Source organism: Dendronephthya gigantea, unplaced genomic scaffold (assembly GCF_004324835.1).
Source record: "Dendronephthya gigantea isolate DGI-Jeju-01 unplaced genomic scaffold, DenGig_1.0 000032F, whole genome shotgun sequence".
NCBI classification, from domain to species: domain Eukaryota; kingdom Metazoa; phylum Cnidaria; class Anthozoa; order Malacalcyonacea; family Nephtheidae; genus Dendronephthya; species Dendronephthya gigantea.
Window position 1 is genome coordinate 74,639 of NW_021163042.1, and position 23,768 is coordinate 98,406.

At 37.5% G+C, this 23,768-nt stretch overlaps 4 protein-coding genes and 8 non-coding genes across 13 annotated transcripts; 9 read left to right on the forward strand and 3 right to left on the reverse strand.

Annotated features, from left to right (window-relative positions):
- Positions 1–279: 279 nt before the first annotated feature.
- On the reverse strand, positions 280–370 carry Trnam-cau. The gene is given in 2 exon segments: positions 280–315; positions 334–370. It is a non-coding gene; the product is annotated as a tRNA-Met (tRNA).
- Positions 371–493: 123 nt separating this feature from the next.
- LOC114524884 (F-box only protein 36-like) lies at positions 494–1,469 on the reverse strand. The gene has a single exon (XM_028546098.1). It carries the CDS (start codon positions 1,270–1,272, stop codon positions 700–702), a length of 573 nt encoding a protein of 190 aa, XP_028401899.1. The 5' UTR covers positions 1,273–1,469; the 3' UTR covers positions 494–699.
- Positions 1,470–4,653: 3,184 nt separating this feature from the next.
- LOC114524894 lies at positions 4,654–7,483 on the reverse strand. Of its 2 annotated transcripts, none has more exons than XM_028546110.1 (4): positions 7,323–7,483; positions 6,073–7,176; positions 5,717–5,866; positions 4,654–5,578 (listed from the first exon to the last, which is right to left on the reverse strand). In XM_028546110.1, exons 2-4 carry the CDS (start codon positions 7,027–7,029, stop codon positions 5,387–5,389), a joined length of 1,299 nt encoding a protein of 432 aa, XP_028401911.1. In that variant the 5' UTR covers positions 7,030–7,176; positions 7,323–7,483; the 3' UTR covers positions 4,654–5,386. The 2 variants fall into 2 exon arrangements, with proteins under 2 accessions (XP_028401911.1, XP_028401910.1); XM_028546109.1 differs by having other exon boundaries at positions 6,073–7,204.
- Positions 7,484–8,331: 848 nt separating this feature from the next.
- Positions 8,332–8,403, forward strand: Trnad-guc. The gene has a single exon. It is a non-coding gene; the product is annotated as a tRNA-Asp (tRNA).
- Positions 8,404–8,910: 507 nt separating this feature from the next.
- Trnad-guc lies at positions 8,911–8,982 on the forward strand. The gene has a single exon. It is a non-coding gene; the product is annotated as a tRNA-Asp (tRNA).
- A 518-nt stretch (positions 8,983–9,500) lies between these two features.
- Trnad-guc lies at positions 9,501–9,572 on the forward strand. The gene has a single exon. It is a non-coding gene; the product is annotated as a tRNA-Asp (tRNA).
- Positions 9,573–10,065: 493 nt separating this feature from the next.
- Trnad-guc lies at positions 10,066–10,137 on the forward strand. Its single transcript has one exon. It is a non-coding gene; the product is annotated as a tRNA-Asp (tRNA).
- A 542-nt stretch (positions 10,138–10,679) lies between these two features.
- Trnad-guc lies at positions 10,680–10,751 on the forward strand. Its single transcript has one exon. It is a non-coding gene; the product is annotated as a tRNA-Asp (tRNA).
- A 494-nt stretch (positions 10,752–11,245) lies between these two features.
- Trnad-guc lies at positions 11,246–11,317 on the forward strand. Its single transcript has one exon. It is a non-coding gene; the product is annotated as a tRNA-Asp (tRNA).
- Positions 11,318–11,859: 542 nt separating this feature from the next.
- Positions 11,860–11,931, forward strand: Trnad-guc. The gene has a single exon. It is a non-coding gene; the product is annotated as a tRNA-Asp (tRNA).
- Positions 11,932–13,369: 1,438 nt separating this feature from the next.
- LOC114524877 (mitochondrial import receptor subunit TOM40 homolog) lies at positions 13,370–15,745 on the forward strand. Its single transcript, XM_028546086.1, has 4 exons — positions 13,370–13,591; positions 13,838–13,998; positions 14,420–14,521; positions 15,023–15,745. Exons 1-4 carry the CDS (start codon positions 13,417–13,419, stop codon positions 15,569–15,571), a joined length of 987 nt encoding a protein of 328 aa, XP_028401887.1. The 5' UTR covers positions 13,370–13,416; the 3' UTR covers positions 15,572–15,745.
- Positions 15,746–16,594: 849 nt separating this feature from the next.
- On the forward strand, positions 16,595–22,354 carry LOC114524918 (zinc finger protein ZPR1-like). The gene is made up of 13 exons (XM_028546146.1): positions 16,595–16,768; positions 17,550–17,708; positions 18,136–18,226; positions 18,349–18,419; positions 18,517–18,739; positions 19,065–19,108; positions 19,234–19,294; positions 19,777–19,860; positions 20,169–20,245; positions 20,468–20,578; positions 20,684–20,776; positions 21,054–21,122; positions 21,978–22,354. Exons 1-13 carry the CDS (start codon positions 16,673–16,675, stop codon positions 22,116–22,118), a joined length of 1,320 nt encoding a protein of 439 aa, XP_028401947.1. The 5' UTR covers positions 16,595–16,672; the 3' UTR covers positions 22,119–22,354.
- Positions 22,355–23,768: the final 1,414 nt, after the last annotated feature.

Consider the following 23,768-nt stretch of genomic DNA (forward strand, 5'->3'; position numbering starts at 1 on the left):
TGCTGGTAGTCGTCAGCAGACATCATTGGAAGGAACTTTTGGTTGGTAACTATAGATTTCCTTGAGCCTGTTTGCAGGCTATTTAAACGGCAAGGCTGCGGAATCTAGGCCGAGGTTTTGCCGTTTTGATAAAAAAACATTATGTTCTGTGTCTTCAGAATGTTATTGCATTTATTTCTAATACATTTTATCCTTACGTTTTACGTGTAACAAAAACATAGCGTTAGGAAAAGATAGCGTTAGGAAAAGAAAAAAAATTGGGGCATGCAAAAATACCATTGCCCCGTGTGAGGATCGAACTCACGACCTTCAGATTGCTCTTCAGCAAGTGATTATGAGACTGACGCGCTGCCTACTGCGCTAACGAGGCTTGGCTGAAGAAGCGACGTATTTTAAAGATATAATCGTATTGTTGGATTAAAATAAACAATAATGAACAAAATAGTGAAAATTTATGCGTGAACGATAAAGAAGATTCAATACCTTTTTCTAAATATTTTTATTTAAACAATCAAACATGAATTAGTTACGAAACAAAATGTGATAAACACTTGTCGTTCAACAATGTTAATAAAATATAGTTCTTCAAAAATAAAAACCAATTAAAAAAACATGGCAGATTCAATGAACGCTTATTCCCATGGTAACAATACCAAAAAGTTAGGCCCTTGTATGAATATAAATCATAAATGTCATGCCTTATTCTGTGATAAACAAGTTTTTTGAGTTACTTTGATTGTTTTTTTGCCTATCACGTCGTCTCATCTCCTTTTGCAATTGCAGTTTGTTAGTAAAAAATAGTTTTTTCCACCCAACTTCAGCAGCCAGTGAAATCATGTTGGCAGTAACTGTGTCACAGTGCGCTCTGTAAATATTTTCCCATAATTTATCACTGCAACACACATCTCTTAGCTTCCTGCAAACCTGAGCCAAACGGGTGATGTCTTCCAGCTCCATGTAACCACAAAGAAGAACGATGAGTCTTACGGGCAGACGAATAAGCCAGTCGCCACATATTAAGGCGTGTACTTGACTCAACGTTTCTTCGCCAAATATTCGAGATATTTCAGACTGCATTCTGGTATCCTCGTCAAAATCATCCCAGGTTATTTTCCTTTGGCTTGGTGGAATTAAACGCTGATCTTTACGGACAGAAACCTTCCAGCCTCTCAGGGTAACTTCGGTTTCTCCGACAAGGAGTTGATGGAAATCTTTACTCGGGGCAGGTGCTTGTCCGGTCTTTTCATAGAGGATATGGCCCGGATAAGACATTGTTTCTCTCACAGAGTAACTATTTGTATATCGCTTTTTATGATTATAATGCTGAAATCAGCAAAATCCAATTTTATCCCATAAATAAATATGTTTATTGTACTTGACTTCACTTGTCACTCTGTGATCTGAACTGACTGAAGTTTGGAAAAACATAACGAGGAACGTTATGTAAGAAACCATATAATGGATTAAATGGAACGCTTTTTGACCGTCGATATTACCATTTACCATAAAATTTTATGGGATTATTCTAAGGCATTATTCTAAGAAAATCTCAGGCAATTCGGGTATACGCTTTATTAAATGAAATACTCGTCTGTGTCCTGTACTGAGTCTGTGTGGTCCATGTGAGTCCACTCCACATATTTTGTTAGTTGTAGCTGTGTCAGCACCTGTGAACAGTGACTGAACACTCAGTAGCGTAGCCAGCCTGACGATTTGTCCCGCTATGCTAATATTTTGGTGTTCACTGACTGTGAAAACAATAGATTTCTAAAGGCATGAATAATTATAATAACTCGAAATTTACATAGCGGGACAAAATCGTCAGGCTGGCTACGCCACTGTGAACACTCATATACTGTAAACTGAATTAGAGCTCCCCCACGAGGCCAAGCAACAGGGAGCAAAGCACAAAGCGATTGGGCAGATTGGCAAGTAAACTATGGTTGGCATTTTGTTGCAAAATTCAACAACATATATTTGCATTCAACTTTACGTATTTTGCATGCAATTCCAACGTTGAATAATTATATTCAAGCAATTATTTCATTCAACTTCAACAAATGTTGTATATTTATTCAACTTTAAACGTTACAATGGTACATATGAGTGATATGACAGCATATCTATTCAACTTCGACAATGGCGTATATCTATTTAGCTTCAACAATGCCAATGGTGCCGTGTATATCTATAATTTGGAATTTGAAAATGTGAATAGTTAAAAAGTGGAAACACATAGACTTAGCAAATTTTGCATTTTACAGAAAGACAGAATGGCTTCCGTTGTGACTATTGTCACATCGTTGGCTTTCCTTGTTTTGGGGCTGCAAAATGTATTATTCAGCAATCGCGGTATGGTTACCGAGGCGAAATTAATGACAGAACGTACTGCTTCAGCTTCTTTTACCCTAAAAGTTCTCTACTGGTAGGTAGCGCCTTAGCCGTCTTTAAAAAATTATCACCAATTCCATTTTAAAATATGAATTAACCACAGTCCGATGATGTTAACGAAGCCTGTGAGGCCCTTTTTTTGGATTTGCCTCTTGTCGTTAACCAATTACAACTACAAAAGTTTCGATTTAGGTCTGCTAGCAATTCAAATAGTAAACAGATCTTATCGCTAGCAACAAACCTACGGTACATATAACTTGAGAAACTGAGCTGCCAAAGTTAATGCTGTGTCTTAGAATTTAGAATTAGGACAAGTCAAATGGAGGAGAACAGAGCCATCTTTATTGACTGGACAGACTCTTGAACATAAGTGTTTCATGCAGTGTATTTCTTGAACCTATTTGCTGGCTTCCCACAAGGGCTAAATGTTAAAATTAGATGGAATCACTTGTGGTGCCTCAAAAGGCCATGGCTGGTGAATAATGTTATGTTTTTATTGTTTCTACAGCTATTCCTGAGGGTACAGGCGGGTGTTTGAACAGTACTCACAGTTCTTACAGCACCAATACCCTCATTTATCGATAGTTGGTGACAACTATCCCCCACCACTTGTAAATCAATACCTAGCAAGATTTCTTGGGTTAACCAAGATGGCAATCATCTTGTTCATCCTAGTGGGTGATAGACTGCAGATTTTTGAATCATTTAATATGCAACCACCTGATATCTACTTGTGGGCAAAACAAAATAAGGTACGGTAAAAGCTATTGGGAAACCATTGGTGATTATTAAATGACATTGCATTATCCATGTAACTTATTAGTATGTATTATTTATGTAGCTTAAATATTAGTACATTCCATTCCTTTTGGTTTTCATTTTTATTATTTTTACCTATGTTTGGTTTATATATTTGTCATAATTATGCTCAGAGATCTTGAGTGGAAAATAATTCTTTTTCAGATGTATGCTATTATGTTAGTTTTTTTTCTGACCAATGCCATTGAAGGACAGCTTATCTCAACTGGTGCATTTGAGGTGGAGCTTAATGGTAAATATTTTCCAATACCTAATACTAGTAGATACAATTATATTAGGCAAGTTTTAACTTAGCATTTTTACTTTGTAAGCAATAGTATTAGGAATTTCGTACATGTTAATATTGTTATATTGCTATATTTTAATGGCAATTGACAGAAAAAAGGGGGTGTGTTAGATGTTACAGTTGCCAATGACCATTTTAGATTATAAACAAAATAAATGATGCAATGAAAACAATTAACATTTCATTGTAATTATTGCTACTCTGGTTTTAATAAATGAAGGTAATCACCACACAAAGATTAACTTTCACAACCCAACGTTTCGACACTCCAGTCTAGTGTCTTCATCAGGGGTGATCTGTTGTTGAAACTCAGTTCCTTATATACTCTCAAAATGATTGTTGGCAATGTTATTGTTAGTTTGACATACATGTTCCGCCAAGGCTGATTTTGAACTGTCTAAGTTTGAAACAGCCTTTTGATGATTTCATTTCAGCTTTCACAATTATAGTTACTGTAAGATAGATAAAACTTTCTATCAAATTTGGTCCAAGGTATTTTGCCTGTGATGATAAGGAATGCATACTAGTAGTCATCTTGCTTGTTTGATTTGTCTTTTGTTATCAGATATGCCTGTCTGGTCAAAATTAGAGTCTGGTCGTTTGCCCCATCAACAAGAACTGCTGCAAATTATCAATGAACAACTAAAATTTGGAGCCCAGTAATAGCAGGTAATTTTAGCTACACCCAAATAATGTGCACTTTACATGTTTGTTGAATAAATATGCTTTTGAATTTTTTTAATTCTCCAGTTGGAGAATGCCTTAGTGTTACCAATGTCCAAGGTTAATTAAAAGGAAATCAACTGAATCCTTGTGCCTTAATCCTCTGAAAGACTGAAAAGGAAAGCTGAGGCCAGCCAATGTGACAATCATAAACATAGTCTGCAAATATCTCATGCGTTGCCATGAGTGCAATCACCATACTACGTCTCTCCTTACACCACATGCACTTCTGTAGTTTACAGAGAATTTAAAGTAATCATAAATTTATGATGGCAAATTTCATTACCAGCCATGCTTACTCAATGTCTAAGCTTCCTGCAACAGAAGTGGAAGAAGCATGTATGCAAGTAACATTTTCCATTGTCAAAGAAAGACTATAGTCAGACTCATGTCAGAGTTTTGCCCTTTCATTTGCATGCAAACATTTTCAACCCTAAATCTAATCACTTCAACATAAACAAAATCACTTTGATTTTTGTAACAAACATGTACCCTAAATACACATAATATTTAACAATGATCACGCATTTTCTTTTTAGATCCATGGCAGCATTGATATTGTTAGATTCCAACTGATAATGAAAGTTTTTGTCGAAACAAGCACTGAGCTCGAGGCATGAACTGGATGTCTTGCAAGTTGAAATCTTTCTTGATTGTTGTCATGGTTTTAGGACAGTACAATTCATTCCAACTAAATATATACAACTCTATACATTTTAAATAATTTATTAACATAAATAGATTTCATAATATTATCATTGTGTTATAATAGCTTTTCTTTTTTGACTTCCACTTCCACTGGATAGTGATCATTATTTGATTTGAAGGCATGGCCCATATTGAACTCCACAATTTTATTGATGGAATAGTTTTTAAAATATAAATTTCATATATGTCAGCTTTACAAAGCAATTGCATCAATTTTATGATAGTTAAAATCACTATCCAATGAATTACTTTATCCCACTTTTTGAACAACTGGCCTCAGATGATGATTAATTGAACTATGAGCAATTTTGGAGCAACCATACTAGGATAAGGAAACTACCTGAGGTATTCACATAGCTTAAAGACTTGCTGCAACAGTGCGATCATCAAGTTGAAAGAGTTCATGCAAGTTGCTAAAAGATGGTCATCTTTGGCATATAGTGCATGTGCCCGAAGTTGCTAAGAACTTGTTTTGAGTTTAGTTTGCAAGTCCTTCCTCATGGCATCTATCGCTCTTTTTTCATTTTCGTGTCGTTCTTGTAAAATGGCCAGTAAAGACTGTCGCTCTTCATGTGCTTTTGTTGGTGATTTCCACACATTTGAGATTTTTGACGTCACCGGCTTTGGTACGGCTTTTGCATATTCCAATGCCTAAAAGGAAAAACATAAGTATAAGAGACTTTCCCCACCCAAAAGCAAATTCAGGCTTATTTGGTTTATGCCATGCACTCACTGAATTCATTTGTGCGACTATAGGTGCAAACTATACAGGTGCTGAATACAATTTACCTTGAACCTCCGGGCAATAGCCTCTTGTTTTTCAATAGGAATTTGTTTACCAGGCGATTTCTGTTTTTTCCTCATACCATTAAAGTTTTCTGAGGCATTTCTTTGCCTTACAGCTGCAGAATACTCTTTTTTCCGGATCGCTGTTTTTGTCTTAACATGATTAAACCATAAAAAAGATATCAAAAAGTATTCATATTTAAAGTTTTCATGGTATATGTGACCACAATCATGAATATACACCCCTAATGAGGTATGCAGATAAGGCTCAGGTATCAACTAATAAAAACTCAATATTGTACAGCCTTTTTGTAATACATCAAATTATCTCCCCAATCCCTAATGACAATTATACATACCTTCTGTTGGTGTTCTTCAGATTTTGTATCAGGACCAAGACCACCAGGTTTACTTTCTCTCTTAATTTTTTTATAATCGCTTAATGTGTATGGCTTATAGTTAGAAGCCCTTGAATTTTGTTTTGCATTTGCATATATACCAGTATATGTGGTGTTAGAATTTACCAGTTCAGAATGAGACCTCATACTGGTCAAATATGTCATAGAGTTAACATCTGTATAACCTTCCCCTAAGATGAATGGATTCTGATACGGTTGTATATCTGCTGGGGCAGACTGTACTGAAGAAAAATTACGGAGAGTTGGTAATTGATGTTCATAGCCAATTTCTCTACCACCAAGTTGTGATAAGTTTGTTTCATTACATCTAGTTGATTCCAAATTATATTCATCCTTTTCCAATGCAATTAAACCACTAAACTCATTTGCTTCTTGTATTCCAGAGTTACCAAAATGAAACATTTTGTCATTGAGGCCATTGGAACTATTTAATCCATCATTCTCTGTCAAGATTCCATCTAACAGCAAAGTCTGTTTACGGAACTCAGCTGCAGCATTGGTATTCCTGAGATCATTTATCTGGCTGGCCTCATTCTGCCCTTTATTTTTTATTGAAGCTTTTTTACCAAGCTTTTTCTGGTGCATTTCTCTATAGCTCTTTTTCATTTGACCCTTCTGAATAGTTTCTTTGTTTAATTTAATTAGGTTTTTTTCTCTAGGTCTGATAGAATTGCCTTTCTTCCTATCAATTCTGTCATTCCTTAATTTTCCCCCCTTATCTATTGTATCTGAGCCTAGGTTGTTTGATAATGGTACACAACCATGTTCCTCACTGGTTTTAGGTGACTCTGGAAAAGCATTTTTGACCTTCAACGTCTCTTCAATGGGGCATTCCAGTGAATCTCTATAAACAAATTCTTCGTTATAATCCGCGTTGCTGTTTCCAGACTCGTCCATTCTGTGTCATCAATGAGTCCAAAACTACAATCACTTGAGTGAGTGCATGGAGTCTCTTTGATCACTACCAAAGCCAATTCTCTGTCCAGAGCAAACAAACTACGATCAGTAGTTCATGTAGAGGTGTCTTTGTATCGAAACAACCATCTTTAAAACGTCGAGTCATACATGTATACTAGTATCGAATAAATTTATACAAAATATATTTATACAATTTGTATCAATATTTAAACTATTCGTCGGTTTTACGGGAACTAAACCAGAACAGTACAATTTCAGCAAAGCTGTCCTACCTTTTTTAGAGAAAACGTAGCCAAATTGAATCACCGAAAATTAATATATTACATGAAATTCAAGTTTTTGTGTTATAATTTTAAAAAATTCATCAGCCATCTTGTAACACCATTAATAGTTTCTTGTTTCCAAGCAACCACTGAGCTATATATATAATGATGAAGTCTGAACAAACAGAAACAGTCGTCTGCAATATAAAAAGAAAACTCGATAGTGGTGAGTATCCCCCTGTCACGTGGGAGACCGGGGTTCGATTCCCCGCCAGGGAGAACCTTTTTAAAGACCTTTTTCCTAAACTCATTAGACCCCTTGTTCGCACATTTCCTTTTGGGTTTTTAAGATTTCAGTTCGTTAATGTCTTAATTATTACTCACTGATAATAAACACGAGCCTTCCAAGACCAGGGAGATCTATCAAGACCAAGGAGATTTTTACACAATCTCTAATTATGTAAATTAAATAGGTGGAACAGTCGAGGGTATCGATGGCTTTATTTTGGCAGGGGTTGTCTTCGCCTTTTCGGTAGTGTAGTAATGAGTATCCCCTCAGCCTCGTTCCCAGGCGCTTTAAATAAAATAAAAATAGGAACACTGCAGGCTTTTACGGAGGACGCGACGGATCAGACCCGGGATTTCAAGACCCCATTTCGTTGATGATTTATTATTATGCATGATAACAAACAAATATATTTCTCCCGCAAATCAGTAAGCCTTACAACGATCTCGAAATATCTTCTATTTTTGTCAATAAAAGCCATTCCATAGCTGCAACATCCAGGGTATCTTTGGCGTTAGCTTTCCAGCGATAGTCTGTTATAGTGTAGTTAAGACAATCCGCGTCTGTTACGCGGTGGACCGAGATTCCATCCCCCGACCTTCGGATGAACTTTTCAAAGAAGTTTGTTTTTCAGTTGCCTGTCACGAAATTTTATTCTAATCTTTGATCCATAATAGCCGTTTCCTGAGTGGAAGGTGCACCATATAATTGGCATGCTTTCAACAGCAGTAATCCTCGGTAGTATAGTGGTGAGTATCCCCGCCTGTCACGCGGGAGACCGGGGTTCGATTCCCCGCCGGGGAGAAATACTTTTAAAGAATTTTTTACGTAAACTTATCAGACACCTTGTTCGTACGTTTCCTTCCGGGATTTCAAGATCCCAATTCGATAATGACTTTATTATTATTCATGATAACAAACAAATATATTTCTCTCGCAAGCTCGGATGAGCCTTTCAAGGAGATTCTTTTGCACACATACTATATTGAATTGTCTTCTACTTTTGTCGTCCATAACAGCCATTCCATAGGTGGAACATCCTTTGGCGTTAGCTTTCCAGCGATAGTCTACCATAGTGTAGTAATGACTATCCCCGCGTTTGTTACGCGGGGGGACTGAGATTCCATCCCCCTTATGAGAAGGGTTTAATTTTTATAACTTTTATATTTCGGCTTCCGATTCGAATGAGCGTTTCAAAGAGATTTGTTTTTCGGTTGACTGTCACGAAATTTCTTCTCATCTTTGCTCCATAATAGCAATTTCTTGAGTAGAAGGTGGACGATATATTTGGCATGCATTTAACAGCAGTAATCCTCGGTAGTATAGTGGTGAGTATCCCCGCCTGTCACGCGGGAGACCGGGGTTCGATTCCCCGCCGGGGAGAGCCATTTTTAAAGAACTTTTTCCTTCTTATACAGTTCCCTCCGGGATTTCAAGATCCCAATTCGTTAATGACTTTATTATCATTCATGATAACAAACAAATATATTTCTCTTGCAAATCAGATGAGCCTTTCAAGGAGATTCTTTTGTACAATATCTCGAATTATCTCCTATATTTTTGCCCATAACAGCATTCAACAGGTGGAACGGTCGAGGGTATCTTTGGCGCTATACAGTCAATTTGCAGCGAGCCTAGTGTAGTGTATATAGTAATCACTATCCCCGTCTCTCACCCGGAAGACCGCGGTTCGATTCCTCGCCCTGGAAGAAGGTATGCCTTTACTATATTGATCGTTTTAGAAACTTATAACTTTTATATTTCCTTTCGATTCGGATGAGCGTTTCGAAGAGATTTGTTTTTGGTTGACTGTCACAAAATTTCTACTAAGCGTCATCGGTAATACCCATTTCCACAGTGGAAGGTGAACGATATATTTGGCAGTGTTTCGACAGCAGTAATCCTCGGTAGTATAGTGGTGAGTATCCCCGCCTGTCACGCGGGAGACCGGGGTTCGATTCCCCGCCGGGGAGAGCCATTTTTAAAGAACTTTTTCTTGTTATACATTTCCTTCCGGGATTTCAAGATCCCAATTCGTTAATGACTTTATTATCATTCATGATAACAAACAAATATATTTCTCTTTCAAATCAGATGAGCCTTTCAAGGAGATTCTTTTGTACACATACTATCTTGAATTGTCTTCTATTTTTGTTGTCCATAACAGCCATTCCATAGGCCTGTGGAACATCCTTTGGCGTTAGCTTTTCAGCGATAGTCTACCATAGTATATTAATGGCTGTCCCCGTTTGTTACGCGGGGAACGAGATCCCATTCCACGCCCTGGAGGAAGGCTCCTTTTTATGACTTTTATATTTCGGCTTCCGGTTCGAATGAGCCTTTCAAAGAGATTTGTTTTTCGGTTGACTGTCACAAAATTTCTTCTAACCGTCATCCGTAGTCCGTAATACCCATTTCCTCAGTGGAAGGTCAACGATTTATTTGGCAGTGGTTCGACAGCATTAATCCTCGGTAGTATAGTGGTGAGTATCCCCGCCTGTCACGCGGGAGACCGGGGTTCGATTCCCCGCCGGGGAGACGTTTTTAGAGAACATTTTTTCGTAAACTTTTCAGACACCTAGCTTGTTCGTACGTTTCTTTTCGGGATTTTGAGATTTCAATTCGTTAATGACTTTACTATTGTTCATGATAACAAACAAATATATTCCTCTCACAAATCAGATGAGCCTGATGAGGAGATTCTTTTTTGTACACTCTCGAATTCTCTCCTATTTTTGCCCATAACAGCCATTCTATAAGTGGAACAGTCGAGCGTATCCTAGGCGCTAGTCAGTTTGCAGCGAGCATAGTGTAGTGTATATAGTAATGACAATTCCCGCCTGTCACCCGGAAGACCGCGGTTCGATTCCTCGCCCTGGAGGAAGGTATGCCTTTACGATATTGATCGCTTAAAAAACTTATGACTTTTATATTCCCTTCCGATTCGGATGAGCGTTTCGAAGAGATTTGTTTTTGGTTGACTGTCACAAAATTTCTTCTAACCGTCATCCGTATTCCGTAATACCCATTTCCTCAGTGGAAGGTGAACGATATATTTGGCAGTGGTTCGACAACAATAATCCTCGGTAGTATAGTGGTGAGTATCCCCGCCTGTCACGCGGGAGACCGGGGTTCGATTCCCCGCCGGGGAGAGCCATTTTTAAAGAACTTTTTTCTTGTTATACATTTCCTTCCGGGATTTCAAGATCCCAATTCGTTAATGACTTTATTATCATTCATGATAACAAACAAATATATTTCTCTTTCAAATCAGATGAGCCTTTCAAGGAGATTCTTTTGTACACATACTATCTTGAATTGTCTTCTATTTTTGTTGTCCATAACAGCCATTCCATAGGCCTGTGGAACATCCTTTGGCGTTAGCTTTTCAGCGATAGTCTACCATAGTATATTAATGGCTGTCCCCGTTTGTTACGCGGGGAACGAGATCCCATTCCACGCCCTGGAGGAAGGCTCCTTTTTATGACTTTTATATTTCGGCTTCCGGTTCGAATGAGCCTTTCAAAGAGATTTGTTTTTCGGTTGACTGTCACAAAATTTCTTCTAACCGTCATCCGTAGTCCGTAATACCCATTTCCTCAGTGGAAGGTCAACGATTTATTTGGCAGTGGTTCGACAGCATTAATCCTCGGTAGTATAGTGGTGAGTATCCCCGCCTGTCACGCGGGAGACCGGGGTTCGATTCCCCGCCGGGGAGACGTTTTTAGAGAACATTTTTACGTAAACTTTTCAGACACCTAGCTTGTTCGTACGTTTCTTTTCGGGATTTTAAGATTTCAATTCGTTAATGACTTTACTATTGTTCATGATAACAAACAAATATATTCCTCTCACAAATCAGATGAGCCTTATGAGGAGATTCTTTTTTGTACACTCTCGAATTATCTCCTATTTTTGCCCATAACAGCCATTCTATAGGTGGAACAGTCGAGGGTATCCTAGGCGCTAGTCAGTTTGCAGCGAGCATAGTGTAGTGTATATAGTAGTGACAATTCCCGCCTGTCACCCGGAAGACCGCGGTTCGATTCCTCGCCCTGGAGGAAGGTATGCCTTTACGATATTGATCGCTTAAAAAACTTATAACTTTTATATTCCCTTCCGATTCGGATGAGCGTTTCGAAGAGATTTGTTTTTGGTTGACTGTCACAAAATTTCTTCTAACCGTCATCCGTATTCCGTAATACCCATTTCCTCAGTGGAAGGTTAACGATATATTTGGCAGTGGTTCGACAACAATAATCCTCGGTAGTATAGTGGTGAGTATCCCCGCCTGTCACGCGGGAGACCGGGGTTCGATTCCCCGCCGGGGAGAGCCGTTTTTAAAGAACTTTTTCCTTGTTATACATTTCCTTCCAGGATTTCAAGATCCCAATTGGCCAATTCGTTAATGACTTTATTATCATTCATGATAACAAACAAATATATTTATCTTGCAAATCAGATGAGCCTTTCAAAGAGATTTTATTGTACACATACTATCTTGAATTGTCTTGTCCATAACAGCCATTCCATAGGTGGAACATCTTTTGGCGTTAGCTTTTCAGCGATAGTCTTCCATAGTGTATTAATGGCTATCCCCGTTTTCCGTATCCACCGAGATTCCATTCGCTGCCCTGGAGGAAGGTTTCCTTTTTATGACTTTTATATTTCGGCTTCCGGTTCGAATGAGCCTTTCAAAGAGATTTGTTTTTCGGTTGACTGTCACAAAATTTCTTCTAATCTTAGCTTCATAATAGCCATTTCCCGAGTGAAAGGTGCAGCGGCATATTTTTGGCATTCGTTCCGTCGCGGGAGAACCGTTTTTAGAGAACTTTTTTTCGTAAACTTTTTAGACACCTTGTTCGTACGTTTCCTTTCGGGATTTTAAGATTTCAATTCGTTAACGACTTTATTATTATTCATGATAACAAACATGTCTGTCGCAATTCCGATGAGCCTTCCAAGACCAAGGGCAAGGAGATAATGTTGTACACTTACTACACTATCCTTTGCTTTTATTATATTGATTGCTTAAGATATGTATGACATTTATATTTCTCTCTCGATTCGGATGAGCGTTTCGAAGAAATTCTTTTGTACTCTATCTCGAATTACCTTCCGTCTATTTTTCGTCCACAACAGCCATTCCATAGTTGCATGAAACTTCTACGGTATCTTTGGCATTTGTTTTGCAGCAGTAATACACCGTTATACGCCGTGGTGTAGTGGTGAGTATGAGAGTATCCCCGCATGTCACGCAGGAAACTGGGATGCGCAGACACCTTGTTCGTACATTTCCAACGAGGATTCCGTTACAATAACAATAAATCAATACTTCTCCACCAATTTCGACGAGTCTTTTAAAGAGATTCTCTTGTAGACCGTTACAAATTAATGAAATAATCTTTAATTTTTATCGGGATAACTGCAATCCCCAAGGCTAAGTGGAATATGGACGGTATATCTTTGGCCTTTGTTTGGAAGTTGTAGTCCTCCGTTGACCGTAGTCCGTGGGCAGTCATCTGGAGATGGATCTGATACAATAAGACTCGTTTCGAGGCTATAATAAGTTGCTGCAACTTGATAACAACATGGTATCACCCGAGATTTTATCGACCAGGAACAAATTGACTTTTTAGCGCTTTCAGTCGTGTACGGCGTATTGTAAATTGTAATACATGCCGGTAATTTGAGGAATATTACACGACGTTTGGCAAAAATGATCTAAGATTTCCGCTGCCCATTTCTTCCCAGAAATGAAGCAATTATTTTTACGGAATGAGCACATGGGAAATTTATAAATGCCGATGGTAGAAAATGGGTAATGTTCAAGCGTCCAGTGCTCCTTCCAGTTCAACCCCTAGTTCTTCTCCTCCTTCTCCTCCGCTCACAGCACCCCCCCCACCAACATCGGGGACACCAGAAAATATAATACCAACACCTTTGGTTGGAAACCCCGGAACGTTTGAAGAATTGCATAAGAAGTGTAAAGGTGAGGCTGATATTTAAAATTATATATCATATTTGCACTAAATATTTTTTCATTTCATGATAGTGATACCTCATATCGTGCTGTGGTATAGCTGATCATAATAATATTACAACGTGAAATTTTCACCCTGAGTAGACAGTGATTGTGACCATTGTATACTATATTACTTTTATATTTCATTAAAACTCCCCCCCCCCCTACTTCCCCCTCCTCTAGTATAATCATAGTTGATATTTTGGTTTTTAGAAGTCTTTCCACAATGTTTTGAGGGTGCAAAACTGCTCTTGAATAAAGGCATTAGCAGTCATTTTCAAGTTAGTCACAGTTTAGCATTAAGTTCATTGACACCGGGAACCTATCATTTTGGAGCGACATATGTTGGGGACAAACAGACTGGACCACATGAGGTACGTATTGCTTATATTTTTATTATGTTATAGCTGTATTTTTATTACACTTAACTTTTTGGCACCTGTACCACTCAGACTGCTGAGAAAAGTCCCTAAATTTTATGTATGGCTATTAGCATCCCTAGGCGGGTGCATTGGTTCAGTTTTTTGAAAATATTTTTTCAAAATGAGACCGTATGGTGGACTACCTAGATTGTTGTTTAACCTTCTAAATAGTACACCAAAATACTTTTAACAATAGGCAATATTTTCGTACATAATTCCCCAAATTTGAATTGATAGAGCTAACTTTGCATCCTTTCCCTGAACTAGACTAATCCAATCTTTTTTTAATTTGTTTATTTGTTAAAATTGCCTGTGGTCATGATACTTATCTCAATAAATGCACATGTTATCTTGTAAATTATTTTTACTACAGTCATTTCCTGTCATGGTTGGAGATATTGACTTAAAAGGAAATCTAAATGCACAGATTATTCACCAGTTTACTAGTGCAATCAGAGGAAAGTTTATTCTACAGGTGAGATGTGATGAGTGTTTTGTAGAAGCTGAACGATAAAAAGAGTATTACATTTTGTATATTTGGCTATACATACAAGATATATTTTACCCACAAAAACAATCAAAAACATGTGTACAATCCAAGTATTTTGTATGATAACTAATAGTTTTGGAAGAACATTTTGTTGATGTATAGCTGCAAATGTTTTCCTAAAGGAACCTCTATAGGAACAGGGTGTAAATAGGGTATAAATTCCCTTTTGGTACCTTACAAATGCACTTAACTTCCTGTTCTAAAAGTAAAAAGAACACAACTCTAAGTCCATAACCTTACCTGCATGCTCATTAATTAACATGACTATGCCATTAGAGCCATTAATTCTTTTTGAAAGCCCCTGTTATGCATGATGTCTGTATTTCCATGCACTTTGCCTGATTGAGCAAAAGTCTTCTATTGACGTGTGCCATATTAATGGCAATATGGCACATGGACACGTCTTTATTGTGTGATTTCATTCAGACTCAAAAGAAATTTTGGGCCATGCAGCAAGTTGATGCAGAATATCGTGGCAGTGATTTTACTGCTAGTTTGACGTGTGTAAACCCTGACCTTTTCAAAGCATCCGGAATCATTGTTGCCCACTACCTGCAAAGTCTCTCACCTGGTTTATCGCTAGGAGCAGAATTTCTCTACCACAATGCAGCCAACCAAGAAGCCGCGGTCGTCTCGTTGGCTGGACAGTATAAAACCGATAATTGGACGGCATGTGCCACGGTTGGTAAGGCAGGATGGCACGCAAGCTACCATCATAAAGGAAACGAGAATGTCGATGTAGGAGTTCAGTACGAATACAATACACAGCAGGATCAAAGTTCTGTTAGTCTGGGATATCAGTTCAACGTCCCTAAAGCCAACTTAGTTTTTCGTGGCATGATGGACACAAACTGGGTAGTCGGAGCAGTACTTGAGAAACGTTTTCATCCACTGCCATTTACTTTTTCCTTAGCTGGTACTATCAATCATACTAAAGGAGAATCGCAATTTGGATTCGGCCTGACTGTTGGATAAACGTGGGTTAAAACAATTATACTTCGGCCGAACTAGAAAACCCTATATTACATCTCTGAAGTACCCTGCTTGAAGTATCACTCCTTGCCAATAGACTCGCTGTGAAGATCTATATACGTTCCTGAAATTCACATTAATGTCAAGGAAAGGAGAAATAAAATTGAACCTATTTTATAATGCTTTGCGTTTTTAATCTGCCATGTATTTCCATAACTTTTATAAGCTTGCGTTCAACATGTAGTACTGATGCGACGACCAAGTTACTGTTTTTGTTGTTGTTGTTAGCGGTGTCTTGTTGTTGTTGTTGTTGTTCTTGTTGTTGTTCTTGTTGTTGTTTGCTTTCTAGTTTTATTATTATTATTTTTGCTATACCTATTATCAATATAACCAGATGTTGATTGGTCGAAAAAAGTTATTTGCACTACGATACAATTTTTTTTTTCATCCAAAATAAACAAAATGACTGAAAGTATTTGAATGAAAAAATACTGGCGAAAGTTTAAAGTTTTGCGGGACGGAGTTTTGACTGAAAATTTGAAAAACTTTAGGGATATTCGGGAGTTGTCAGGGAACTGTGACCTGTCCCTGAAAATGTTCTATATTTTTGTGTCTCGTTAATTAAAAAGGTCCTGAACTGCTTGTCCAGTTTCAATGTTGTTTCTTTCTTTCTTTTTATGCCTTTATGGTTTCGTTTTAGCTATTCTGTTATTTCTAGATTCTAAGTTCGATTTTGACTAATCAGCAAGGTTACGCATACGCACACTATTATGTACGCACACTACAGTGTTGGTGGTGTGACCAAGTGATTATTTAAGTTCAATGGTAGTATATGCTATGACCATTGAGTTCAATGGTATGACCAAATGAGTCAATGACTGTTCGAGTTTCATATCCGTAAAGCTTGAGTCTGCTCGACTGCATCCTCGTTCGGAACGAGGATAACAGGTAACGAGGATCATAGCAACGGAGCTAGGCCATATGTTAGTGCCAGTGCCCGCGCGATAGAGAAGAAATTTTTGGGGGTTTCTTTCGCTATTATTTATTAGTCATTTTCCCAAAGTTGTGTGATTGACTGAAAGTTGTCACGATCGACCATAAGTTATGGCAAATCTTTCAATGTTTCCGAATATAAGTGCTGACAATGATGAAAACTCGCCTATGAGTGTGGAAAGCCTATGTATGGCTTGCGAGGAAAAGGTACTCTTAGTACAATTATTACACTTTCATACAGGGCCAGCTGAAGTACCAGGGGGAGCACAGCAGCACGTCACGGTGCCCCCCTTTTTTAAGCACCAAAATGTTAGCTATACTAATGCGTACAATCCTAATTATTTTTTTACAAATTTTAAATCTTAACCCCAACAATGCTTTGAGATTAGTTCTATCACACTGTAGTTCTATAAAGGGTTGTATGTCAAAGCATCTGGTTGACAGCACCATTGGAAGTATACCTCTTAAAAGTTCACGCATATCTAGTATACCTAGTATACATGCCTATAATTGTGGACATGTTTCTCTACCAACTTTAATGCCACGGTCATACTTTAACACAAATATTTTGGGAAATGAAATATATTATTGGTGGTGGTGAGTAGTTATATAGGACCCCCCATGTTAATTTAAAGCTAGGTTACAGTGGCTTCTGTGCATCATTCTGCTCATTTCCTGAGCTGAAACATGTTTATTAAGTACTTTTATGAACATAAACTCTGGCTTATACTCATTTGAAAGTATAGCGAACCAAAATAGTGTCAAATACTCTGCATGACCATTCTTGATCATGTTTAGGAATATAGTCAATGAAAATGCATGTAAACAAGGCATTAGTGATTTCATTAGTGACTGTAACCTACCTTTAAGAAGATATGTGTTGGAAAAACTGAAAAGGTTTCAACCATTACATTTTCTTTGCTTTGGGGAAGGTGTAAATTATTATATTATTATTTTTGCATTAGTCTGGGCTTGTTTATTATTTTAGGGCACAACAAAGATTTTAATGACAAAGATCCCATACTTCCATGAAGTGGTAATAATGTCATTTGAATGTCAACATTGTGGAAATAGAAACAATGAAATAAATTCTGCTGGCCCTGTACAGTCACAAGGAATCAGGATTGAAATAAAAGTTGCTAAAGGTGTAAGTAGTTGCCACATTGGTATTGAATGATATATTGACCTGAAAGAAGCAAGTGTTAATACATTAACCTGCATTAACTTAGTCTCAAAACTGATCATCAAGGATCAAGGTTATTTTCTGTGCGTGTCTGCCTTAATTTACAGTACTGAACTTTTAGTGTACATTTTACCACCCATTTTTAGCCCTCATTGGAATGCATGCATGATCACATCTGATATAGAACCTGAACCAATTTCAATGGAAATATGTGTTAAAGCATGATACTATGCACTCACTAGCAGTGTTAGAAATTAGCTTGATCAACATCAAGTGTACATTTCAAAGCATTAAATGACATTTACTACCTGTTTTTCCAAAGTTCAAATGTAATTGTATCAACTTCATCCCATAATTTAAATATCATAAATTAACACGTCTAATTTTAAAGGATCTCAATAGACAAATTATCAAGACAGAATCAGCAATGGTGAAACTGCCAGAGTTAGATTTTGAAATTCCAGCTTTCACCCAGAAAGGAGGTAATTTTTATATGATATTCACCTGTTGTTTTTTCGATTTCGTATGTCCTGGCATGCTTAAACAAAGTGGTAGTTAGTAACTAACAAAATTTTTCCATGTAAACATGCATTTGTCAACCTAGAACTTAGCACCATTGAGGGTGTCCTGGAACGGGCGATTTCGTCTTTAGAACAAAGTCAACCGCTGCGAAAGGTAAGACTTTGGTAAAGGATTAAGAGACTGGGCAGGTCCTAAAAACCTATCATGATACACTGATCGTATTATTGATGGAACGAACGACTTAATTTAGGCTGTTGACCCGGAACAGGCGGAAAAAGTTGGTCAGTTCATAGAAAAACTAAAAACATACCGTAAAGGCGACGTTCCATTTACGTTTGTACTTGATGACATCTCTGGCAATAGTTTCGTGGAGAATCCTCACGCACCGGACAATGATGCCGCTATGACAGTTACGAAATACGACAGAACAGAAGATCAAAATCGGGCTTTGGGATTTATTGCAAGTGATGATGGTAGTGTGATTAATATTGGCAAAAAATCCGATGCTAGAAAATTAGCGACCACTATATGCTTTGCTCATTTGATTTAATGGCGAAGCAAGTTTGTATTTTCTTTGCTGTCCTACAACAATTTCAGTTGTGTTTGATGATGTTTTCCTGTGTGATGTAAGAACTCACCACCGGCTATACACTGTGCTGGTGAGCTCTAAAGGCGAAGCAGCTTTCTGCGGTTGCCGATGGTAGTTTGGTCAGTCATTCGTTCATTGATTGGCATGTTTAATATCGTCCTTAAGTTATGCGATTTTTTTCCCTCTTGTCATTATTGGTTTCTTTTTAGCACCTGAGGAAAGCGCTCCAGAAGAATTCAACTTTAATGAAGAGGTATTAACTACTTTCTCGTAAACACCATGGCGGACGATAAAATAAATATAATATTACTGAGAAAGGTAGTAGCTAATGAAAGGTAAAAATACCGACATGTGTACTAAACAAACATTGTCCTATAGGTACTCGAGTTCCCAACAGATTGCCCTCATTGTAAATGTCCGACGAACATGAAGGCTGTTGGTAACTTTTTTATATCAGCACACTAGACGATAATATGACCATGAGCCACGCTGCAAATATACTCGAATAGACATAATTTTCGATTAGTTTGTCTGACTCCGACTTTGGGCGACTTGAAGATATAGATAGATATACATATAGACGAACAAAGTTGTCCCCAGTCGATGAATGGTATTGAACAATGTTGCTCTGAACACAGACTTATTATAGATTAAAGAGAGCAAGGGATTTGTTGCAAGTTACGCGAAAACGATTTCTAATTTTTCCCGCTAAACTGATATATAACTTTTAAGGTTTGTAGGGGATGCTATTTGTGAATTTAGCTTTATGTATATTTGAGTTTCAAATATTATATTTATAAGTAGCTATATTTCATCTTAGAAAGTGAAAAGCAGCGACGCAAAGGGCTAGAAGCATTTAGAGAAGAGAGCAGACTGGGTTTTTAAATCAATCAGAAAAGTTTTGTCACTTAACAAATTAAGATATTCCATTTTTTAAACAAGTTATACTCATGGCAACCAACTGTTCAAACTGTGGAAAACGGTCGAACGAAGTGAAGTCTGGAGGTAACAACTATATGCACATTAATTTATGGTTCTTGAGGGCATTTTGAGAGGAATAAAAAGGAATTATACTTCTTGGAAACTAAGAATACATCCATATCAGTATGCATGTGTGCAGTAACCATGCAATGCCATGGCCGATTTGAATACAGAACATATAGACAAGTGAAATTGCCAGTTGCTTTGCATGCCACGATAACTGGAGAGGGCACATATATATGTTAACATGAATGCATGAATACAACCCCCCCCCCCCCCAATTATCGGGCTTCCTACGCCACTGATGCTGGCCCAACGTCGTCTTCTTATAGCTGGAATAGAGGATCAAGGCAAAAGGATAGAATTGAAGATTACAGATCCTACTGATCTCAGCCGCGATGTATTAAAGGTAAGTACTCCTTATTTACTTCTTTTACTTATTGGGGGTGTGGTGAAATCGCAATTAAAATGAGGCTACAGACACATTGGCTGTTTTCAACTTTCAGTCTATAATTTAGCCTTATTGTCAGCGGTACTTCGTCTTGGCTACAATTTCTGTTTCGTGCAAATGTTTTGAGGTTCAAGGTTGCGCACGGGTATACCAATCCTGAAACCAATATTATGTCTTTAGAGTGATACTTGCACTGTTAGGATACCTGAACTTGAGTTTGAGTTAGAAAGTGGCACGCTAGGGGGTCGTTTTACCACCTTGGAAGGTCTTCTCATCAATGTCAAGGAGGATGTAGGTTGTTTTTTTTTCACTAGCATTGACAGAGGTTAAAGTCATTATATGACTGCGTGAAAAATTATACTGTATAATAATGGCACTCTCAATGCTACTCTTCAGTTGGAGGGTCAGAATCCCTTTGGTTCCGGCGATACACCTACGCTACAGGAAGATACCAAAAAACTACAGAAATTCATCTCGAAACTTATGGAGGTATATATGGTGTATCTGTGGGTGGGGATGAATCATGAAGATGCACACCAAGTATTGATAATAAGTGCGCATCCGTCGATCAACTACGAACAATTAACTATCCTATGCCTTCAATACGAAAAAGTTCAACTGACAAATGCCCTTTTGACTGTTTAAGCATGTTTAATTCCTTTATAGAAAAAAAATCTAATTTTTTTACTTGAAGTAAAAAAAACGAAAAACCAACCCGAAATATTCTTTGTTCTTTCTCTTACCAAGGTCTATACGTTCATTTTAGGTGATAGAAGGTAAAATTATGAATATACATTTAATTCTGGATGATCCTGCTGGCAACAGTTATCTTCAGGTTCGTTTCTTGTGCAAATAGGAAATAGGAGACCATATGACTGCGGCCTGTATGAGAGAATGAAACATAATATGTCGATATTTTTGACAGTACGTCAATCAATATAAAAGTAATAGCCAGGAAAAAGTATGAATGTGTCTTTCGCAAAACATAATTTTTTTGCCACAGTACAAATATTTTAATTGCTAAAAAACACTAAAACATATGTTGCCAAATCGAATTTATAACACTGTTTATGCGCAATAGTAACGTAAAATAGGACGTCAGTTTGAATAGTTGTATGGTTAATTCCTCGGGAATTTCACGAGGCGGAAATTTTATTCGCGAAAAAATATACATTGCAAAACGCGAGTAATTGCAATCGAGTTTTTCTTTCATTTTGCCGCTTTTATGAACTCACAGGCCAAACGAAATTCTCTCTCGCAATATATTATTGGTCGTTTATGACGCATGTGTAAAATTTTTTTGCGCGAAAATTTCACCAACTGGTTGAAAATCACACCTTAATGATCGTGATTACAAACCGCAAACCAATCAGACTGCAGGGAGCACGAGTGGATTCAAAACGAATATAATAAAAAAAGAAAGAAGATGCAATCCGTCGTATATGTTAATTTATTATATGGCTTTTTAAAATACTATATCCTGATTGGTTGACGAGCGGTCCGTAAAAACCCGTATCCGGACCGTGGTCTCGTGCAGTTCAGCTATAAAATAAACAGATTTTTGACCTCGCTTGTTTGATCTGTACTGTGAAATATCAGACCGAGGTTTTTGCATGTCCATAAAAGCCTCGGTCTGATATTTCACAATACAGACCTCGCGCTCGGTCAATAATCAGTTATTATTCTGCAGAATGTTTATGCGCCGGAAGACGACCCAAACATGAAGATTGTTCACTATGAAAGGAATCAAGAACAGAACGAAGACCTTGGCATCAGTGAAGAAATGATTGCGGAAGAAAAGGCAAGAAGAGAAAAAGCTGAGCAAAACTGAGCATCCAAAGAATAACATCAAATTATATAAATCAAAAGTCTAAACCACACGTTATACAATAGTGAATAAAAACACTGCTTGGGAAAACGCTGATCGGCCTACGTCATTCTCTATTTCAATAAATATCACTGAATTAACTTTTAGTAAGTTAGTATATACATATACTGTAAAAAAATGAAATGTTTCTAAACTTAGTAAAATGACATTCTTTCATGAAAACAATATACATTTGATGACATAAAATCATACTTTGATGAATTTCTGTACACTATATTCGTTAGAAGTTATACTAACCGATTTACTTAGACAAGCAGGCAGACATGCAATATTAATTATTCTGCGTCTACTTCTGTATCTTCATTTGCGCCAGTAAGGTACTTCAGTTAAGTATTTCCTCATACAAGTTTTCGCATTCAACTCAGCTGCAATAATTACGCATAATTTTAGAAGCGTTATCGTTTGTTCAACGAGTTTCAAACGATGATTTTTTTCCATTTTTGCCTTGACATCCCTTTTTTGTGGACTGGATATAGATTTCTGGGGCGAACAAAAATTGTATTATTATTTCACACAAGGAAGTTTCGGCAGTAACTAAATTATCGGGGTACAGTACATTAATCATTCAGTTCGAGAGTTCATCATGTCAGTGCAGTTAACTTTCAAAACTTTTACCATGATACCATCACGACTTGTCCTGATGTATTCGTACTGATGAAGGCCCGGGTTATTAAACAGAACGGAAGCTTTGCAGCTATGTTTGTAGTAATGACTATATGGTGCACTTTGAAACAGATAGCTACATATTGATGTTACAGAACTGGTGTAGTGAAATGCTATATAATGAACTGTATATACTGTATACCAGCAATTTTGTTGATTGTACAAATAAGACCGTAAGGGGAAATCATTGCTTACTGGTCCAACAAATTACGTTGTGTTCAAGCATTGTGAAGTAACGGAAATCCTATATCTTTTTTAATTACAGTCTTCGTCAGCACGTCGACGACATATGAAATTGCACTTCAAAAGTAATGAATGACCAGTGGTAATGACCGTCACGCTGTCCTGTGAAAATATTTGACGGTAGTTGATTATCAAGGTCAATTTGAGTTGTGATTTCGCCGTGTATATAGGAGCGAATTATCTCAGCCAGGCGAGGTAAAAAGCGCATCACATCAAAGGCTTAACCTGATTAGTCTCTTTATTATTATATGCAGTTTTCACCTCGCCCAGCCGGGATAACTCGCTCCATGTAAACAAGCCCTTAGTTTAACAAGATGCAAAAAAAATCGGCAAGGTTTTCTTACAAACAAAATCGCTTCTAAGCAGAGCGGTATCGCAATTCAAAGTTGCTTGATAATCAACTACCGTCACGCACTGCGCGCTTGAAAGCTAAAAGGCGAAATGTCTATTCAGCCTTGCGAGTGACAACTTCTTAATTTTGAGTATCTACTCTTGTTCTTCTCTGAGTATGCGGCAAACTTAAACATAAACTATTTCATAGGGTCATGATCGTGGACATGTGTGAATTAATATTGTGCCGGTATTGTGCTACTCTGAGTTACAGGGAAAGCCGAAAAATTAGCTTTTTTGGTTCCTGATCCGGACGTAGCTTCAGGCCCGAACTTTTCATGTACAGAAACCTAATGT